The following is a 22886-nucleotide window of genomic DNA, read 5'->3' as shown; positions in this document are numbered from 1 at the left end:
TACAAATATACATACATATTTTGGGCAATACTTACATATACATAAATGTTATATATATTTAACTAAGCACTTTTACTATTTTTCATAAGCACGTGATTCTGAACCATTCAATACCCACATACATAGCACTAGTGCGCGCAAATACATCCTTAATAAACGAAGGATGTATGATGTACACTTTTTTCGATAGAATTTCGAGTGGATTGAATTTGAATGAAAAATTCCAGATATTTTCCATATATTATCTAAAAATGTATAAGGATAAAACTTATAAAAGTATGTTTTTCATGAAAAATTTAAATTTATTACTTTTTAACGGACTAAAATGAAAGTATAATGCAATTATATCTTTTTATTTATCTCAGATTACAAATTACTTATTTCTAATGATCATTGAACTTTTATTCATTTGTTATTATTTATTGTTACTATTCATTTATTCATTTGTTGTTTAATGTATTTTTAAAAGAGTGTAATTGAATTTGTCTAATGAAAGAAATAAATCAAATATGTTTGCAAGTATTATTCACTCGAAATGTTTCTAAAAATATTTGAGACGTAATTGACACACGTGCTGAGTGGTGCACTAACAAACAATTAAATGTACGATAATAGAAGCATTAATTACTGGCAATCATTGAAGCGTTTATGGTGATATATTACTTAGACAAGAAGCAAAGCCTGACGATTGGGTTTGAAAAATGCGCGATATAGATCGATGATTTATGATTCTAATAGCGATTTGTTCAAACGACAATCGCGACTAGTCTTCAATAGTATTCTATTTTCTATAACGAATTTCTCCTCGCAGTATAACTTGTATTTCCAGCTGAAATTTTATCGTCTTAATATCATTGTGTCCGATATTATATTCGCTATTTCCCCATAGGTTTCCTATTCTATTTGTATCGCACTATTTGTTTAACCAATAACGATGTACGTAACAATTACACTGCGCATCATCACTGAAAAGAGTTTATTCTAAACTTAACTAAAAGCACGTTTGACTTTATGTTTTATTTCTTTCGTTTCTCTGATTTTATTTTGTTTCAAATATTTTCTATTAAACTCGGAGTTAACAAATTTAGATGTTTTGTTATATAAAAGTTCCTAAAAATGAAAAACTCTACTTATATTTTTCTTTTTAATTAAAAATTTCAATTTCAATTAATTTTCAACTTTAACTCAGATTCAATTAAAAATGTTACTTTTGAAACGCGAAATGCTGAAATATAGAGAAACGACTTACTATAATAGGAAGTATTGTCATTGTTTGCTTTTGTCTTCCAAATTTCCACAATTGTAAATCGTTATCACCCAATCAATATGGTTATATAAATTTGATGAATATCAAAAAACAAATTACTTATCTTAAATTTGTAATTTATGAGAACATATGAGTCTACTATATTAACGATTCTAATTAAACTTCTATCATATCTGTATATTTTTCAAGTATTCTACGAGTCTTTTATCTTGTAACAAAAGTGATTATAGCTATCAAAACAAATATCAAAATTTTTAATGGATTTAAATTTATTGTCTAATCAAATACACTTAATTTGTCTGTAGCCTTTCCTCTTAATCAGCATATTTTTTAGAACAATAAAATTCTTATACTTATTGAAAAATTAGCGAATAGAGCTCGCGAATGTATAATGTAATAATATCAACTTGGTGCTGTTTATTCTTACACATTTCTTACATTAGTTTTTATACACATATATTAAGAATATTCTCTTATCAGTCAATGCGATCGTAAGCACTTGTGCATATCCTGGAACTATGATATTGGATGGTTTGAAATTTTTATATCTGTATGTGTATACACATCTTTTGTTAACATACGTATGTATTTTGATTCTTATTGAGATAATGAAGATTATTACGATTTCGGTAAATTCGAAGAGAATCTAAAGAGAATTCATTGATGAACAACAGAAAAGTTTGTTAATTGGGCATGCAAAGTGTCTTATTCGTCTCTCCTCATCGGTAGAACCGTCTTTGAATCAGAGTATTACCTCATCAGTAGTAAAATTTATTCTTTTTTTGACTAAGGAAACGTATAATATGTATAAATACAAATGTAACAATGTTGCGAGCGTAGATAAATTAGATTTGAGTATTTTTCAGTGAAGAGTATTTATCGATAATAACACTTAATTTTTATATTTAACTCTTTGATTGTGTACAGATAAAGTTTTTGTAAATTTTGAAATACTTATAGATTATATTATTATATTTTTCACGGTATAAATTTTTGATCTTTTCCATTGTTTGAAAACGTTTTTGAAGAAATGACTTTTCAAGAGGAAAACAGTGAAATGTTCAGCGATCAGAGAGTTAAGAAAAACTAAACAAACAATACTGACTCTTAAAATGCACTACTTATGGCTGTTAAAAAGAAATGCGTTAATCGATTACAAAATGAATGACTACATAATATCAGGATGCAAGAAATTCAGACTAAATCAAATTTTATAAAAGTTAGATTACAGAATGACGTTTCTAGTTTTTTGATAATCACATTTCTACGTTTTTACACACACAGAGTGCATTATTGAAATGGAATTGTATACATAGTTACTAAGTGCAGATAAACCTAGACTGATTTATAAAATAATCAATCATCAAATTTGTGTCTATTTTGTCGGTGATAGAATTATGAGACATTGATCAATTTACCAATTTGAATAACTAAAAGAAGAAAACGTTGTGCTTCATAGGTTGTTGAAGTCTCCATTTACAAGCAAAAATCGGAATATATGGTTGTATCGTTTGTTTATAAACGCATTCACTGCCAAATATTTATTTAACTTTTGTTTCTTTATACTGCTAATGCATAGAGAAGGTTAAATATTTGCAATGCAATAAAAATATACGTATGAAACGTGTTATGGAGAAAAGATAGATAAATAACTTGCATCGTGGTGGGAAAATCGTCTTGTAAAAACTTATTGTTCATAAACGGATGTTTGAGTTAAGAAGAAACTCAAGAGATTCGATTGTAAATGATTTTTTGTTAAATAATATTATATTAATACAATATTATTGAAATAATGTTAAATAATATTATTTAGTAATATTATAGTGATATAATATTATGTTTTATAAATGTATTGTATATACATATGTAGCATATTTGTGCGTAATGTATCATGGATTGTATAAAGAGAAAGTTTTCGTATTACTTTAAGTGAGCTTTAAGGATCATTTTAATTTTGATTGGTAACGCAGTTTTCCATATGCTTCCATAAAGAAAATACCGAAATCTTATTTACTCACACGAAACTCCGCACGACAAGTGCCCTTATTAAGTTATTACATCTTCAACTATTTATTATTTATAGTTAAATTCTTACATAGTCAGCAATAAACTTGTCTGTTTATTTTCAGAGTACGTGTTTTCTTGTTATCTCAGTAATTATCCAGCATGTTTGAATCGTTTTGTTTATTGCACGTAAAATACAAAGATTTTATATATTTTTACATTTTATATTTCTATTGAATTTTATATTATTTACTCATACTTATATCGTATAGATGGAGAATGGTTAACAAACTAAATGAAAGGAGGAAGAGATATTTTATTGAGAGTATTTATCAATCACTCAAAATATTTCTCGCATTTTAATTCTAATCACGAAGGTTGTAATCAAGACGTCCAATACTTACACTACTGATAAACTAATACAACGTAATGTACATTTGTATAAATCCTTCAAGTATTCGTCATTCGATCTTTCCCACCAATGTGCTTTGTATGCGTAAGCTTTAACAGTGAATGCGTGCACAATTATTAATATAATATTTTTATCGCGCTTGATAACTAACAGTGTAATACAATTATGCGATTGTAGCATCTTTTTTCTCTCTTTTTCTCTTTTTCTCTTTTTTTTTTTTTTTTTTGTTATCAGGATCGAACGGATAGGATATTTCAGAATCTGTGATCAATATATATCGACACGTATAAGCAGCATGAAATTTGCGATTATACTAAGATGCAAATATTTTTTATACGAATTGGTGTATATGCTCAGACGGTAGCCGATCGTATTTAATGTACCGAGAGACGAAATTAGTGGTAGAACTTAGTACATGGTTCGACAAATTTTCCGAATATCAAAACGTTCTATGACAGTAAATCGCAAGATTTTTATGCAATATTTATTGGAACGGTTGTTCGTTGTTATTGGAGCTAATTATTCGTTCGAATACGAAGTGAATATTATACATAAGAATGGAACGTGATTAATTTTATTTCTCTATTTCTTATAGTCAACTTTAAATTTCTTGAAAAATTGTTGGCATCACATATTACGTACAATACGAAAACGTAACATAATCTTATAAAAAGTGCGATTCTGTAATGAGGAAACAATTCAACATTTTCGGAGATTTTATACGTTTACGTTATCATCTGGCAACACATCCGATATGTTGTCGTATCATCTTATACCAATTTCACAAATAGATGATACATTGATTTTACGTGTTGAAAAGAATCCGATTTACAGCGCGAGTTTTGCTTGAATTTTATTTAAAATTCAAGCTGCAGCTCAATATTTATAGCTGATACAACTACTAAGTACATGCTTTAAATGTCCAATTTTACACCGTTCCCTTGAAAGAAAATAAGTCTTCCTGTGTCTATTCCTGCCACGCGTTGACTGCCCTGAAAATATTTTTTACCAAACCTTCACGATTTTTCATCACATTTGTATGCTAATGTATACGATTATAACTGCAACATTACTTTCATGGTTAGTGAAAATTATTTTTAAAATCTTTTATTAACCGTAACAACTAAGTACCATATTGATGCCAGTTAGTATTATCTGATTGTACCTAATAACGAAAAAAGAAATATCGCAATTATCAAATACGATAAAAGTTACAATAAAAATCACATGGTATGAATAAAACTGTCAATTCCTTAAGATCAGAACAATTTGTGTGGTAAAGTTTCATACAGTGTATGAAACCGAATTATAATAAATTAAATTTTATTAAAAGATTTCGAATATACAATATGGATTCGTAGGCCTTTGGAAATCTAAACGATTAAGAAATTTGAAAAAAAGAAACAATTAAACACTACTTAATAGAATTCGAGTTTTGCAGAAACTCAATGAGAAAACAAAACGAGCTCCAATTTGATCTTAAAGATATGAATTCATGAATAACGACAGAAAGTTTTCTTATAGGCTTGCATACGGTAATAATAATAGACATCGTAATTTGAATTGTTCTCTTTTAAACGACAACAAAGTATCAAAATTAACAATAAACACAAGACTACAGTATATTGAGAAAGAAAATTCTTAAACAATCTACTATGTAATTCGTAATCTATTTATAATTACTAGTAGAATAATGAACATGGAACATGTTTTCTTTGTTTTTCATGCGACTAATTTATCGATCACTGTAGGATTCCTTGGTTACGATAACAATATATAAAAAACTGTATTGTATCATTCAATTTCCTTCGTTTCTTTTGCAATGGTTTTGATACCAAATGTTATAGCCCGTAATTTATAAATACGTATACTTCTATTTATATAAGCATCTCTTTATATACATATAAATACATATATTGAATATATGTGTGTGTATATATATATGCGTTATATGATATGTACATACATATATTTGCAATGCGACGATACACGGACCGTCGGCGATCTTTGTAATATTATAATATATATGTATATGTGACACTCTGATTAATATGTATAATATAAGGGATGTATCGGTATTGCTGTGAGACTGTTCCAGCAACACACGAACGCCCCTATAATAAATATTAACGTATCGACGTTCGTTATTCTTTGTAAGCCTTCTTTCTTGTAAAACGTACAAGTTGTCTTATGTAGGAGAGCAAGGAAATAAAGTCGATTGTAACGAAAGCTTCTTTCATCAATTCTCTTTTATTCAAGTAAGAAATTAATAGAGAGTGATTGTTTTACATATATCATTATTATTAACGCATGTACGTTATATACATATGTTTTATATAACACCCGTACGTCACTGATATCACGTTTCATCGGAAGTTTGCTTTTTTGGGGTACTTATCTTTAATATTTTATTTTTTCTGCTTTATCTCTAGAGAAATCAAATTTTTATTTCTTCTTGAAGAAATTTTTATGGATGATTCTTGTTGCGTATGGAAATAATTTTGAATAGCTTTTCTGCCAATATTCAAAATTCTCTTCCGACCTATAACATGCGATCGATTATAAAAATATTCAAACTTATGTTCAATTTTTACTGGTAAGCTTTATAGTTTAGATAAATACGTAAGCGTAATAAACACTAAAGAGGAATTAAAAAATTGTTTGGCAAAAGAATGACAGAAAATTAACATTCGTTATTTACATAAAATAATTTGTGATATACCAAACTGTTTAAAACGTAAGGAATATATAACCCAATAAATGTTAAAATTTTGTTAAAAAAACCTATTGCAATTTTATGATTCGAATTTTTAGTGCTCAAATATTGTCGTAATAAAAAAATTCAGAATTTTTAATTTTAAATTATTTAAAAAAACCGGTGTAATTTTATTTTGCAAGATATAATTTATAATTTATCTTATTTAGTCGCATTGAAATATTTTTATTCTTTTCATTTGTTAGTAATTTGTTTTACGAGAAGAATGTTTATCTTATAGGTATATACGTATAGTATTGTGTTTGATTAATTAATTTATTATTATAATTGTATCTGTCTTTTGTAGCACTTTTCTGAAGCAATTAGTATGATACGTAATGTTATTTTTATTCGTGCATGTAAATATTGTGTTGAACAGCAATGTTTTTTAAACTCGAGGTCTTGAGGTTCTTAGTAGGTCATATAATCGATATTATTGATTGTGATAAGAATACTATAAAATAAAATAAGGTTGTTAATTTAAGATAATAAGTTTACAGAATGTAAATAGAATGTAAACTTGTAATAATTTCTGAACTACTCATGATAGTAGTCTGAACTACTATAGTGTAGTAGTAGACTTATGATCCTTCTTTTATAGAGCATGAAAATTACATCGAACGTAACAGTTTTATTTTTAACAAGTGAAGTTTCTGAACCACCTAAAAGTGTAGCCAAACTGTTCGATTTAGTTTGTGTATCGTAAACAAATTATGTGAACGAATAAATCTAAAAGCCTAATTATAGTATAAATCAAATTATCAGTAAATATTGTCAATTATAATCATTTGTGTAGAAACTATTTCTACGAGTTATAATACAAAGAAACTTCAATGTAATTAAAAACAATTTCAGAACAGTGATGTGACATATAATAAAATTTAATGATATTATACAAATCGATCATAATATTAATGCTCTGAGAACTTGTCTATTGTTTGAACTTCTACAGAAGTGTCTTCTGATTCACAAGCTATTGCTTTGTATTTTATGAACTATTTCAATTACTATTTTACATATACATATATTTATATACATGTATATGAAATTTAACAAAATTTTATTGTATTTGAAATTTTCTTATTATCTATAACATTATAATCAAAATATTTCAAAGCTTTTGTGTGAAATTACGTAAGGGCCTTATACGTACACAAAAGAGTAGGTAGGTACTGCTTATCATTAGTATCAATAAAAACTGACAGTGGCTGAAGGTAAGTTAGAAAATACTTTCATCGATAACGGTTATCAGTAACAAAAAAAGAATTCCACCATCGATAATGATGATTGGGGATCAAAACGACAGAGGAAGTACAGAACCAAAACAAATTTCGTCATCGATAATGATTATTGATAATCAAACAGAAGTCTTTCATCGATAATGGTTGCTAGTAACCAAAAATATTTGATCATTTATAATGGTTATTCGTAATCAGAACATTTAAAAACTAATATTTTTTAATCATTTAACTTTTTAAGAGTTTCTTTAAGATTTAGTGATCACTTTCTTTCATTTAAATAAAGATTATCCTTTCGTTAATAACTTCTTTCATGCAAATTTTAGAAACTACTGTTATCGTTAGTCTTGATTTGCTTTTACTCCATTGGGAAAATTCTAATTTTCGATTGTTACTTATACAAGAAATTGTAATTGTATGCTGAATTAAATTGCTCATACTATAATGTATTTATTCTTTATTGTAAATTAACATCGATACATATATAATCAGGTCGACCCAGATTTCTTACGATGGTTACAAAATCAACGAATGAAAAGCTTTTTACATTAATCTTTTGGCATAAAACATGTAATTACTTGCTAAATAAATAGTTACATTCTTAACTGGATGTTAACAATTACGGGTAACAATGTTATATGATTTAGTATTACAAAACTTTTGCATTTCAAAGCTCCATTACCATTGTCTGCTACATGTTACGAATGTATATAATCTAAGATCAGGTATGTAATATCTAGTACTCAAAATTAATTAACGACAAACGCAACGAAAACATGGTTTATATAGCTTTATTCACGAGCCTTATCTTTTTATAGTATCTTGCAACAAATTATCTAACAAACATCTTAAACAAGCCTTAAAGTCGCTATAATATAGGTATTAAAACCGATACAATTATAATAACGAATAAATTAATTAAATACGATACTATGTATACATATTAGATAAATGTGTTTATGTGTATTTGCTTGTATCTCGAAGTGCTTTTATGTAATTAATTATCTTTTCTCATTGGGACGAAAATGCTATAAACGATACTATGAAGAAAAAACATTATACTGAACATATACAATTTTAATAAAAGAATTGCTACAGAATCAACTGAATGAAAAACTAATTCATAGAATAATAAAACATTTCACTTAATGATAATCTGATTTCGTCCACTTTTTGTAATATTGAAACATAAAGTATTATAATACTTATCAATGTATTATTCGTGTTATGCTAATTTGTATTTCACTTGTTATTCTTTAATTATTTTTACCATAAATAATTTTGATATTTTAACCAGGATGTTACATATTAGCGTTTAGAGCGTTGTTTAACTATGGCAATATGAATTTAATTTGAACAACATATGTGTGTTTTAATCCACGTTATTTGTTACTTTACTTACGTAAAAATGTTTTGAAAATTTGTGCATTTTAACATAGTATTTTAGATGGCCGACAGTTTTCAGTAGCATTACATTAATTTTCAAAGTTTTCGAAACATTACAAGAATTTTAAGATCACATTACAATCTATAAATGATGAAACATTAACATAAATTTTGATTCTTACTTATGATAGCAATCATTGTTGTATGTATATTTTATAAAATAAGATATAGAAAGAGGTGTTTTATAAATCATCGGTAAAGAAATTTTTCTTAAATATTCGTGTTCGATCTGAAAGTACTTTTTAAAATGATTAAGTAATGATAAAATTAACGGTAACAAGTAATAGATATATAGTTTCTAAATATTGATTAATAATAATAATACATGCATATCTTGCAAAACCTTTAAAGGTATTTTTTTCGTTACTTCTGAAGAATAATGTTCAGTAAAACGTTGATAGAAAGAATCTACTAATTTCTTTCCAAGTTGTATATACATGTTATTGTAAGAAATATAAATACAATTGAACTTTCGTGTCGCGTATAAAAAGAATCTTTAAAAACATAATATTACCAATTTAATAGAAACCTAATATAAGTATTGAATTTTCTTAAGACGTTTAAAGGAAAATTTAGTTTCAAGTGTATAATACCAAGACAAATATTTTTTTCACCTTCAGACGTTTCATTGTATATATATCGTATCTTCTTATAAGTTATCGTTGCTTAAGCGAGTTTTAGTGACTTTTACGTGTAAATATCTATAGAAACATAATGTAATACATCTATCAATCGTGTCAATTGGTATTTACGACAATTGAGTTTTATTGTAAAACAATTAAAAGGAATGATAGTCTATATTGTGTTGATAATGTTTTTTTCGTGGATTATACTTTTTCATTTCAATCGTTTATATTTACATTAAACTACATATATTTCAAGTAACGTAACATTAAATGGCTATGGCAAATGAATTGTATGGGAGAAAATTTCTTCCTTGTGATAAATAACAATAACGAAGACTAAATTTCTTGACTAGCCTGGAGCCATTAAATTTTCGTAAATTTTCAAACCACACACATTAATGTATATTCTTTCAAATTTTACGGCAGTATGTTTCTTGTTACATGAAATAACAATAACAGTGTAAATCATACTAAGACGAAAAAGAACGAAATTCTTCATGCAAAGAGAACATATGTACTGTTTTGTACTGTTTCGTTTTTACGAAAAAATATTTTGAAAATTTACTTGATACACATACGATTCGACGTAATTTAATTTAACCCTTCGTACTGCAAAAATTTTTATGATATAATCGACTAGAAAGCCCAGTACTTCTATAACAAAGCTTTTTGGAGTCAAGGAGTAATATTTTCATATTAATATTCGTTGTAGCTGCAGTTACTCATCTTTTTATTAAAACTTTATTTCTTTCTGCATGAAAGATTATCTCCCTCTTAATCGCATTAACAAATTATGTCATCCTATCATTCTATGCGTCCCAGCATCATCCTATGTGTTGAAATACTTCATCAAAATAAGGTATGAAATTTGATAATGGAATTATTTACAAAATGTTCAATATTCATATTAAACTAGTGATGGAAATAGTGAAAAGTTCTTTCCTAATATTTAATAGGCCGCCGTTTTTACTTAAATTGCTTTAACCCTTTTACGATGTAATAAAATAACAAAGCATTCGGAACAAGTGACTTAGAAAGTAATTATCTTTTTGTTGTCAAGGTCTTTTAAGATTTGTGACGTCATACATTTTACTTTTTTTAGCAAATAAATTTTGATAATTCCTTTATATATAACAGTATTATAAATAGAAGAAGTAAAATTTGCTACATTCTCTTTGACATGTATCAAAGAGAGTGACAGGCTGTATTTTCGTATTACACCGAGAATGGATTACATCGACGAAACAAAATTTGTTTCTTTGAATATATCTAACGAGTTTGCGGCGGTCGTACCTTAATTCGTTGTTTCTGCGTGCGAGGTGAACGCGATGTTACGCGAAATTCAAGAGGTAAGTCGTAGCAGCGACAAACACAGCAACTGGGGAACTTAAACCAATCGCTGAAGATACCACGACATTCGTTGTTCGGATCGTAAGCTAACAACCGATGAAGTCTGTATTGTTGTTCGCATCTGCATCCATCTCGACAGTACATCTGCTTGTTTTCGTGTCTTTAAACAAACAAAATGATAGTTAATAATCCCACGTAATTGTTCAAGTTACTGAAGATGAGAATCTTAAAGCGGTACATATCTTATTTGAAGCATTTTCTTCAAGGTTTTTGTAAGAGATCTATGGAGTTTATTTTATCGGCATTTTGAAAAAAATATATGAAGAAATAATAACGTTTACTGTCTTCTTTTACAAGTGTTTTAAGAACTAATTAAAACTGAAAAACTGAAAAATATTTGTTGAAATACATGTATAAGTGTATTGATCCACTTAAAGGAATGAAATGCATATCAATATAAATAAATTGGACAGCTTTGATTTCAAAACAGTTCTCTTTCAAAGCGACACGATATGATAATAAACTAACAGATGGAAATATATATTATAATTACTAGACCACGGATTCTTATGCATTTATGGGAAATTTAAAAATGCACATAATACGTAAAAATATATAAAATATACAAAGTTTTACACTTATCTATTGTAATAGTTGATAGATAAACCAAACTGTTTAAGTTCTATTTCTTTATATGTTTTTATAAAAATATGAATTTGCATAAATATCCACAATTCCATAATTACTTATTTTTCATGACATTTTTAGAAAACCTGTTTAAAAGTGTTACAGTGTTGATATTGTATAATATTGTTGATGTAATGTGTAATACTATAATATCAACAAGTATGTAATTAGTGTTATCTTATACTAACAAATATTTCAAATATTTTACAAAAGCATGAATTAGAATGTGCAATTTGAAGTGATAGAGCAGTTAAGATATTATAATACTCACGTGCATTTTTCCCAGTGAACGTATTGCTCGAACGGATAAAGATTCAAAAGTGCCAATACCTCGCCCCTGGTATTATTCGCCCAAAATGGCGCAACCACTTCCTCTTTTACAGGACAAGCATTTCTGAAATATTTTTAGTATATGTAGAAGATAAATTATAACTGTCAGATTAGATTATATCTGTTACATATACACTTATATACGCGAAGTTCAAGAGGTAAATCGTAACAGACTATAATTGTGAAATTGTACAGCGCATTTTTTAATTTCACTTCTCTACACTTATTTCTCTATTCTTATTTTTTTTTTTAATAAAATCTCTTACAAAGTATGAATATCATTAATGAGATTTTACTGTTTGAGGAAAGAAACCTTAATCGTCCTAGTGATTTCTTAAAATAAAATATAAATTTACTGTTACATATTAATTATAAATAAGTAAAGAAATATTACCATAAATAGATAAGAAATATTTTATATGCATTTTAAAACAATATCGATTAGGTATACATTATGCAGAAGACTCTTACTTCGATGTAGGTATGACCTACATAAGTATGCTGATATGAAATGTATTGAATATAACTGTACTCATAGCAATGCAAATAAAGATGTAACAAAATTCGATTTTAATAAGTATAACTTCTTAATCACATAAACTAATACATAAATGATCATATCAATATATATATAGGGCGTTTAGAAATTATTTGTCAAGAGCATCATAGCCTTATTCTATAGCTCTACATCGGTGAAAATCTGTAAAAGAAAGTAGCCGTAAAATTGATCTTGACCTTGAAATTCAAGGTTGAATTTTTGGTTGTACCGTATTCTACACATCGTGAGGATCAAAGGTCTCAAAGGAACCATGGTACTCAATCATTCTCTCGTACTCAACCTTTCTCCTAGAAAAAAAATGTTAAAGTGGCATTAGTTTCCCAGCTCGCTTTAGTTATAATGTGTTTACATTTTGTAGTTAGATGCTGGGAAAATAGTATCTAATCCAGATCTATCATTATGTATCCAATATCTTCCTTTCTTTTTTCTTCCTTTCCTTCTCGCTATTTAAGTAGTCTCAAACTCGCATTTCTACATTCCGATCAAGTTTCTCTCCACGATCGTGCATTGACTTTAGATGATGATAGCGATATTCGAGCCAATATTTCAATTGTTCAACGTATATAACCCATTCATTCAAACGATGAACAATTTCTTTCACGCAATTTTACGTAATTTCGTACCCAAAAGAAGAAATTCATTGGTCAAAACTGGTGAACGAGGAGGCCATAAGCAAGCAGCAGATTTGCATACTGCCCGTCGCGACCCAAACATTTCATTTCACCAGTGTGAGATAGAGCACCATCATCGACCGATTCGCCAATGTTTTCGTCGTTTAAAATTGGTGCGTAGTCTTAGGAAGAAACACGACCGGAATATAAAATTGTGAATCCGCTTAAATAGTTGCTTATATAGCGAGGAAGAAAAGAAGAAAAAGAAAGAAATGAAGATACGGGATATGTAATGGTAGATCTAGGGTAACTACGTACGAAAATAGATGATATTTTCCCAGCATCTAAACACGTTACAGTTAAAGCAAGCTGGGAAATTAATGGAACTTTAATATTTTTTTCTAGTAGAACGGTTAAGAAGTTGCGACCTACGCTTCCTTTGAGACTTTTCGTCCTCGTCATGAGTAGAATACGACGCAACAAAAAATTTCACTTTGAATTTCTAGCTCAAGGCCAATTTTGCGTCTACTTTCTTTTACAGATTTTTACCGATGCGAGGTGTAGAATAAGGCTACGATGCACGTGACAAATAGTTCTCGAATACCGTGTTCTTACCTAAAAGAAATTTATTCATTGATCTACCGTTCCTCCTTTTCCTGTCTATTTTGTCGTTCTCTTCTATCATCTTAAAAAATAATTTCGCGTTTTCAGCTTATGTCGTTCTATTGTTTTAATCATAGGCAAGTGTTAAGGAAGTATTAGGAGTGTGTTGAACAAGAGTGAAACACCTTCGATAAATTCACAACTAATGCAAACAAACCGAGAGACACTTACACTCCTCGAAGCTTCAAAACCGGTTGTTCCTGTTGATCTTTCGCGGCGGCGTCCTGATACAACTGTCCTCCCATAGTCGAAGCTTCCTGCTTAATGGCAGGTCGATATTCCGGTCGTGGCCTGAACTCTTGTTCGTCGATCGAACTCAACGTCTCGTCCTGAACAGTTGTTCCTTTCGGCGTCGCAAATAGACTTTCGCTGCCATCGACTTCATCCGGAAATTCGGTGGTGTCCGACAAATTTACCGTCGACGTTTCATCGAGGCTGGATTCAGAGATCTCTACGACTTCGCCAGCTTCTCCCACCACCTCGTCGACTCTGTCTATCTGCTCGAGAATTTCGTTGATGCTGAAATTTTGCTCTTTCACGGCGTAAGAGCTTGTCGTCGCTTCGTCCGCGGAGTTTCCTTTTTCTTCATTTGTCCTATTTACTATTAAACTCGTTATCGAAGGCGTGGATTGAGTGGTTGTTTCACGGGTAGGCGAAGCAGTTGACGTTATCGTCGATGATGTCTTTTCCTTGGTAAAAGAGGCGGTAGTCGTCGATGCTGTGGTTGTGCTAGTGGTCGTTGTCGAAGTTGAAGTAGTAGTCTTCTCGGTTGGTCGGAAATGGGGCCTCGTGTATTCGCTTAATTTTGGAAATTTGTTTACCCGTTTCGCGGCATTGTCATTGAAGGATCTGCTCGTAAAGCTTCGTCCCTCGAACTCATTGCCGTTTAATTTCAAATCATCTTCGGACTCGAAGTACTCGTAGTCGTGCATGTACTGATATTTTCTAAAATATTGTTCGTGAATAGGTTACGCATTGTATAAGAAAACAATGTACTAAGAAAGAAATTCGTTAAAATGTATTAAGTCTGAAATACACAGTCAGGGACAAAATTGAGTGGTCATTCGTCTACTTTATTAAATACTGTTGTACCTAATTATATAATATTTATTATCACTACTTATTTTATTTCAAAAACTTACCTATGATCGTCAGCAAGATGCTGGTAATAATCGTCGTAGTTTAACTCGATGTCATTTCTCTCGAATTCGGCTCTTAATACATTGATATGCCTTTCATCGCCATACATGCGCCTCATTAATCCTTTGTTTTCTTGCACGAAACGACGAACCGCATGCCTAAAATTATATAATAAATATCTTCAGATAGTTCGTTCTAATATATTGATTTCGGTGATAACTTTTAGAAGAATTTTTACCATCTTGATGTTTGATAAATTTAAGGTATATTATAATTCATATGGATACGGATTTTGTAGTCTAAACTCATACTAAAATTTCGATTCTCTTGCTACTAAAATATTCGATCTAAGTGTTATTCTTCAATAATATTTAAGCAATATTTTTTACTTTCACGTCGAGTAATATATGAAACGTATAGTATTCTTAAATTTCTAACATGTATGTACATATGTATTACTGCACGTGTGATTTAAGATTAATAGATAATAAAATATATAAAAAATATTATTATTATTGTTAATTTAATATATTATTAATTTAAAGTATTTACTAAAAGTTACAAAATATTTTGGGAACATTCTTAAATAGAGAAATGACATTATAAAAATAGTTTCTTTATTGGCTTTATAGAATAGAACACAAATTTTCTTTTCTTTTATCTATATACATATGATGGTTTCTCTAAAGAAAAAATTCTGTAATTATCAAATATTTTCAAATAATTCAGTTAAGCGTCTAAATATTTATTTCAAAATATGTTGATGTATTTTCGTGGGTCTATCTTCGTAAATGTATTTTCAATTTTCGACTATATTCATACAAAGTATGCATAATTGTACTATAGCTCAATATGTACTCTTTAACGTCTTTAAACCTAACATGTTAAACAAACAATGCACAAGCGCAACGCAAACTTTTATTTTCTTATAAGTATTTTATCAATATTTAGTTCTATTATAGATATAAATATGTATATTTAGTTATAAAAATGTCTAAACCTTGAGGTACATATACATGTGTATATTCAGTGAAAGTTGCTAAACTGGAAACCTAAGTATCTCTATCTTATTTAAATCATTTATTATTTAAAGAAGTTCTATTTAAATTTCTTTATTTATATTTGAAACACCTGATGTATTTCCACTGCTTTTTACCAAACAAAATTCTTTATTCTTTTAATCTTAAATTTAATTTTTAATTTTTCTAATTTCTTTAGTTAAAATTTACGAACAATTTATTATCGTTTAATAAATCTGCTCAATTGAACTAAAATTCAGTTAAACGATGCACATAGTTACAACAAACAATATTAACTATTTGTGTCAATGAGGTTGAACATATATAACAAATTTATTAAATCAGGAATGAAATGTGAAATGAAATGAATATTATTTTACGCAGTTGTCATCGCTTGGAGCCTTTTGTACCATCGAAATTATAGCATGTCAAGTTTGTGTACGCATTGTCGAGAGTAAAAGTACGTCGTTTCCTCAATACTCTCACAGTTTAGTCACGTAGGATTTTAATAATTGAAGCTTCAATGTCCTGCTTAAAATTCAGATCAGCAATGATACCTTTGAATAGTGAAACTCCCAGAATATGTCTCTGGCCGTATTGTCAATTAACTTTCTACTGCCAATGAATTCAGCGTAACTTTTTATTGATATTCGTTTTTTGATATTATCAGTTTGTGATCCAATTAATTAGTACACTAAAATTCTTGGTGTTTGATTATTTAATTTCTGGACATTATTGCAGATCCTCGAATTTGAATTTTATGTGTCAATCATGATTCATGATTTTCTTCTTTAAGATCCTTTATCCTCTTCCACAAATCATGATAATATAAATACAATTTTTTGTTCAATATATGAAGTACGTAACATCACTTCGATTTCCAAAATAAAATACATTTAGTATCACACGTTAAGTGTATTATAATTAATACATGAAATATATTAAATATAATATACGTCTGAAAGTTACATCTGAATTGGAAATCTTCAGTTCTGTATATTTGTCAGTAAGCCGGTAATATTGCACAAAGAACTATTTAAAAGCTAATATCGGTTTATTTAAGCATTTCATTGAACAAATGATTTTATTGGCTTACCAGGGATAAGAGCTACCAGCTACTGTACACCAGTTTTGCTGTTGAAAATCACAAGGAAGATTTACCAATCTTGCGCGGCCAGCTCTAGAATATGGTTTACTGCAAGCCGAGGATGCGTCATATCCAAAGGTGCTTGGTCCACCTCCTTGACATCTTACAAGCTGATATGTGATCACCTACGCAAAGATCGAATTAATGTTAGATACACTTACGTATGCTGCCTCGCTTTCTTCTAAATTCTTAAACGCAATTTAATGTATTTAAAAGGAACAGGTTTTAGTAATTTTATATCTGTTTATTCCTTAATCGATTAATCTAACTACTTCCTCGATCTCGAACTACGTCATAGACTATGTTTCTTCTGTGAACTTTTATACATGCTTCGAATATTACCGGGTGTACCTTAAGTATGTGTTTGAAACTTTCTATTTTGAGGAGGAAGGATAAGATGTAGAATGCATCATAATATGTATTTTTATGCAGAGTAAAGAGTAAATAAACGCATAGTAAATATAATAGAACTTATTCTCCAATAATCATTTGGATAAAGGCAACTAGGTACAATAATTTCTTTACATAAATTTTTGCTCTGAAAGTTTATCTACAGCAGAAATCCAGTTGAATACATTTTATAACATTCTAAGTAATATTTTGATATGTAGGAAAAAATTACCATAAGGATAATTTTAAATCTATCCTTTATTATTTTTTAAGTGTTGTATCTTCTATTCATTTACAGATCTGAAATATTTTGATAATGTTGACCTTCTCATTTCTTTGATAAAATAGAAAAATGTTAAAATTGATATGATTCTCCGAATAGTTATTTTACATCTTCTTTCATATTTCTTTATACATTCATGATATATATCAGTCGCGAAATTATTCTTTCATTCAATAGGTACTTTTGAAACGCAATTATAAATTATCTATAACAATTACAAAATTGATTTAAGAAAACCTACAAGATACATATTTGTATTCAAGATAATCCGATCCAGAGAGGCGATCACCCCCTTCCCAAGAGTAATAAGATACAAAAATATCGTGTCACGTTCTGAAAAATCTGTTAGTAACATGTACAATTAATGTAAATTTGATCATTCCGACTACAGTATCAGTGTTCTTTTTCCCTTACGACAATTTGTATAAAGAATACTTAGAATGGTTTAATCATGACAATATATCTTACGCATTTCACTTCACAGATTTGCGGTGATAATACATGTTTCCAATCTATTATTATAATTTCTATGTTATGAATGTTCAAATGAAGTTATATAAGCTTCCTCAAGCTCTTTAAAAGAAAGCTTTTACTTATAGGAAAGCGTACTGGACATCGATAATACACGTTTACATAGCTTAAGGGTATAAGCTTACCGTAACATACGTTTACAAATAAAGGAATAAACATGCGGGATCTGTATACTTATTACTGGACTTAGTAAAACCTTGCGACGAACAGAGGAGTTTAAAACGTGAAACATATAGTAACGCTCACCTGGAGGACGAGATGCACAATCACATTCATAACTCGCGTTTGATGTTAATTCGAAGCTTTGGACCGGCGAGCGAGGTCCAAGAGTATTAATCGGCGATCACGCTACTAGTCTGCAGACGTAAACCGTTTTCACTGACAGGACGTTTGCCGGCGTAAAAAAGGACAGGGACAGGCGGTACGGTGGTTCGCGGCTACATGACAGCACCTCCGCGCGCGAGGAGGACGCTTTCATTACTGACCGTGTAATCAGCCGGCGTCGCGTGCAATGCCAGGGGTTCGGGTTCGCTCGGTAAAAGTACAGAGCAGCAGGGAAGCAGAGAACAGCGAACCGCTCGCGTTCGACGCTCGCTTGACCGAGAAGCAACCGAGATAGAGGCGAACAGAGAAAGGGTGCAAGGAAGAGAGAAGACACGAGAAGGAAGGAGGAAGGAACGGGGAAGAGAGAGCGCGCGTCACCCGGTGAGTAGGTCACCGCGGAGGGTACCGTTACATTTCGGCCCATTGATGTGTGTCACGGGGCCCCGCAGTGACGTAGCAAGGGCCCTCCTAGGCGCTGGCGCAACAGACCTCTTCTTGCTCGGTCAATTAGGAGAAAGGTAGCTAATAGCGCGTATCTCGTGCCTTTAGCCTTAGCGCAGTGCTTCTTCCCGATCGTTCTTAATTATGCACCACCGCAATACCTCAAAGGCTTTCATCCCACCCATAATATAACAGTCAACCAAATTCTACAAAAGTATCGGCGTATAATGTTGATAGGTCAAGTAAAGAAGAAAGAAAGGGGCGTAGGGTTAAATCGTTTTTAATTTGACTGCTTTCAATAAATATAAATTTGGAGAATACAAAAGGTCGTTTATGTCCCAAATTGTTATATGGTCCTAATAGAATTGTGACAAAATGTTCATTTTATTTAATTAATAGTAGCGTATCCTTTGGGTAGTTAGAAAACTAATAGCATATAAAGATGTTGTATTGAATGAAGCGCCTGTTAGCGTATAAAACAATGATGATCTTTTAACTTTCTATCACTGATGCAGGTCACGAATGCAACATAATTTTCTAATTGATCCAAAGATATTAAAAATTGCTCTCTCGTTGATTGTTCGCTTCACATCGAGGAATATTGTTCTAGGCGATCATCAGAAATAGCTATATATATTGTTCGAAACTGGTGAAATCTGGCGCAATATCGGCTACTTAATCGTTTTTGCGAATCTGTGGTACTACTAGCTTTTTCTTTCTTTCGCTCTGGGCCACCGTTTGCGTGGGATTTCGGACATGTCACTATATCCTTTCTCTTTAGCATTATCTTTTGGCTCGCGATCAGTTGTTTGAGGAAGGTTAATGGATCGTGCTATCGTGCGTCCCTCTCTGACCTCACGTCTCTTCTCTTTTCGAATTTCTAATTTGAGATTCCAGACATTTTTTCTATTTCTAAACGCCTTTTCCCCCATGACAATTGTTTCTTCCTTTATTAGGTATTTCAAACCTTACGTGAGATTCATTTCAACTGTACATACAACTGTGTGTAACATTCGTATAGGGGAAATGCACGTAATTAAAGTAGAGCTCGGTATTAGTCAGTTCGTAAAATACACGGATTCGTCTTTTGTCGATATGTAGATGCGAAATGTGTAATAGAGTGGAAAAGAATCCAACAAATTATGTTTGCTCAATACGTGAAAGACGAAAAGTAGCTATCAAGGAAATAAAATAGTATCGTAAATATTCCTAACATACATATGTATTTTTTAAAAAAGATCATACAGACAATTAGGTATTTACTTATTTTAACCTACTTATCATATTGCCCATGTTAGAGCTTGGTTAAAATCTTGCTAATTCGTTTCTCACATAAAACATTACGATGCTCGTTTATTTGGCAAAATTGACAATTAACGTTTGTTATGAAAACAGTTAACAGCTTTCTAAAAGAATCTATAAGTACTACATAGATCAACTTTACTGATAATTGATTTTATTGCAGTATACTAATTATATTTTCTTCACCTTTAATTAATAACGATTATTACTCCAGCTCGTTTATATTGATTGGTACATTAGATAGTTAATTGTATATTCACAATGATAAATAATTTGAATATTTACATTTTTGTTTGTTTATACTGATCCAGTCCATGATTACTTACAGAGAAATGGATAGCTCCCTTTATACCAATGTTATTTATTGATAATAATTAAGTAATTAATGCTTATTAAACTTAACGCTTCAGTCTTATTTGTTATATCTTATTTTGTTATATGAAATTGAAGTAACATTATATCAGAGTTTATTTGAAATTGATAGAAATCTTATTTAATTTTTACATGTAAAATATACTATTCTCTAACAATAAAACAAAGTACTAACATGTATAATGAAAAAGTATAAAAGATAATGCTGCACAATTGCTGCACCTGTAAAAAAGTTCTGTTTGAAATTTCTGTCATTTCGTGGTTATTCCTTGTTCACTTTGTTTATTTACAAGGAAAAAAAATCTGCGGAGTATGGTCGTAAATGCTGTTTAACGCTTCCAACGAAACTTTCTGCGTGTTCCACTGACCTCGTAACCACTGTCACTTGAAATCTCTTTCACTGCATTTTTTTGCTTTTGTGTGATGCGGAGGCACCGACCATTCAAAGACGCAACTAAAGATGCAACGCTTTCGTTACCGCATATATATATGTATGTATGTATGTGTCACGATAATCCACTCGATAACTTGTATTCGATTTCAAGAAACATACACAACATAAGCAGTTGTAACTGATATTAGCAGCATTCTTTTAGTAAACTCTTATGTTTTACATTAATATAACGAGTAGATTTCTATTTCTTTTTTTGCATTACTTATTTTTATTTAAACTCAGAACAACGCAAAAAAAAAAAAATGAAAAACTGCGATTCTAAGTTACCATACAATTTAGACAATTTTGTATAATTTAGTGGTTCTTCTATAGTATTTTACTGTGTGTGGATTTAATCGTATGGAAAAGTCATATAGATTTAATAAGTTCTTAAATACTGTTTATTAATATAACTTACTAAAATGACTAATTTGACAAACAAACATCTTTGTAATAAATAAATAAATGTATTTGTTATATTTTTATATTCATAATAAATCATAGATATAAATATTTATTTGCAATAGTAAGAAAAATAAGTAAGTCTTACAAACAGCGTGGTATAATATATAGTAATCGTGATAAAATAGTGTTAAAATGGGGCATTTTTTACTTCTATATTTTCCACAACTATACTCGGCGATTATAACAAAATTAAAGTTATATAGTTATATTATATAGCATACAGGATTCTCTGAAAAACTATGAAGTATAACTCTAAAATTATTCCTTCAAGATTAAACTCATGTTTGTCAACAGTATGATAACTGAGTATACAAAATAATATGTAATTTGTAGCAATTTGTTAAGCAAAAAATCATGAACAGTATGTACTCATAGATTTTCCACGGATGCCATGCAACTCCAGCATAAATGTTTTACGTGTGTTCACTTGCTTACTTGCTCACGTTCCTACTTTTTACTGTTAAAAGATGCATCTTTAATGCCTTCGATAGCCTTAAGGTAATAGTATTATACTGTACTATTCCGTTAGGTGGATAGCATTGGATTATTGGAGCATCGTTTCGCCCGATTACTAGTTGGCAAAATACCAGTTTGCCGCGGCCGCTAGTGAACGCAGATACTGGTTCTTGCATCTTCACCTAGCAGTAGAAAAGAAAGCTGCTCGTCGCGTACACATACGAGCACGCACGGACTTCAGCGATTTCTGATTACGTTACGATTTCTGATAACGCTATGAAGTCTCATTAGCGGTATTACATGAAGTCGGCAGAAACGCGCGCTAATAAAATAACTGTAATCGTGGAAAACTCAATATCGAAAATCATAAATTCCGAAACAACACAGGTTTACCTTTGATGTCATATCAGTTTTTATTGATATAATTTCAATTTATAATTTAAAGTATTTATTGTTAAATAATCGTACGAAACATTACGAACAATATCAAGTAGAGATATCAAAGTAAGAATGTTACATATACTAGTTCGCAAATTTATTGTTATGTATAAATCTAGCCGATGATAATAATAATTATCATGATATATTATTTATATAATTACATAAAGCTTCTTTAAATAAATGGATAAAAAATA

General features: G+C 30.0%; 1 protein-coding gene across 2 annotated transcripts; it reads right to left on the bottom strand.

Annotated features, from left to right (window-relative positions):
* Positions 1 to 10899: 10899 nt before the first annotated feature.
* On the bottom strand, positions 10900 to 18925 carry LOC117207335 (protein spaetzle 4). 2 transcript variants are annotated; one of them, XM_033447431.1, is made up of 6 exons: positions 18705 to 18925; positions 17204 to 17379; positions 15091 to 15246; positions 14120 to 14893; positions 12057 to 12179; positions 10900 to 11258 (listed from the first exon to the last, which is right to left on the bottom strand). In XM_033447431.1, exons 1-6 carry the CDS (start codon positions 18732 to 18734, stop codon positions 11018 to 11020), a joined length of 1500 nt encoding a protein of 499 aa, XP_033303322.1. In that variant the 5' UTR covers positions 18735 to 18925; the 3' UTR covers positions 10900 to 11017. The 2 variants fall into 2 exon arrangements, with proteins under 2 accessions (XP_033303322.1, XP_033303321.1); XM_033447430.1 differs by lacking the exon at positions 18705 to 18925 and adding an exon at positions 18169 to 18259.
* Positions 18926 to 22886: the final 3961 nt, after the last annotated feature.

Source organism: Bombus bifarius, unplaced genomic scaffold (assembly GCF_011952205.1).
Source record: "Bombus bifarius isolate JDL3187 unplaced genomic scaffold, Bbif_JDL3187 scf7180000008026, whole genome shotgun sequence".
Lineage (NCBI taxonomy): Eukaryota > Metazoa > Arthropoda > Insecta > Hymenoptera > Apidae > Bombus > Bombus bifarius.
Note: the sequence above shows the minus strand (reverse complement) of the source record. Positions and strands in the feature narration are given on the sequence as shown.

What these genes read in the sequence shown, in the direction of transcription:
- LOC117207335 (XM_033447431.1), bottom strand. Translation starts at nt 18,734, where the DNA reads ATGAATGTGATTGTGCATCTCGTCCTCCAG. An exon ending in TTGTGCATCTCGTCCTCCAG is followed by an intron (nt 17,380 to 18,704) that starts GTGAGCGTTACT and finishes ATCTTTGCGTAG; the next exon opens with GTGATCACATATCAGCTTGT. An exon ending in GCTGGTAGCTCTTATCCCTG is followed by an intron (nt 15,247 to 17,203) that starts GTAAGCCAATAA and finishes ATATAATTTTAG; the next exon opens with GCATGCGGTTCGTCGTTTCG.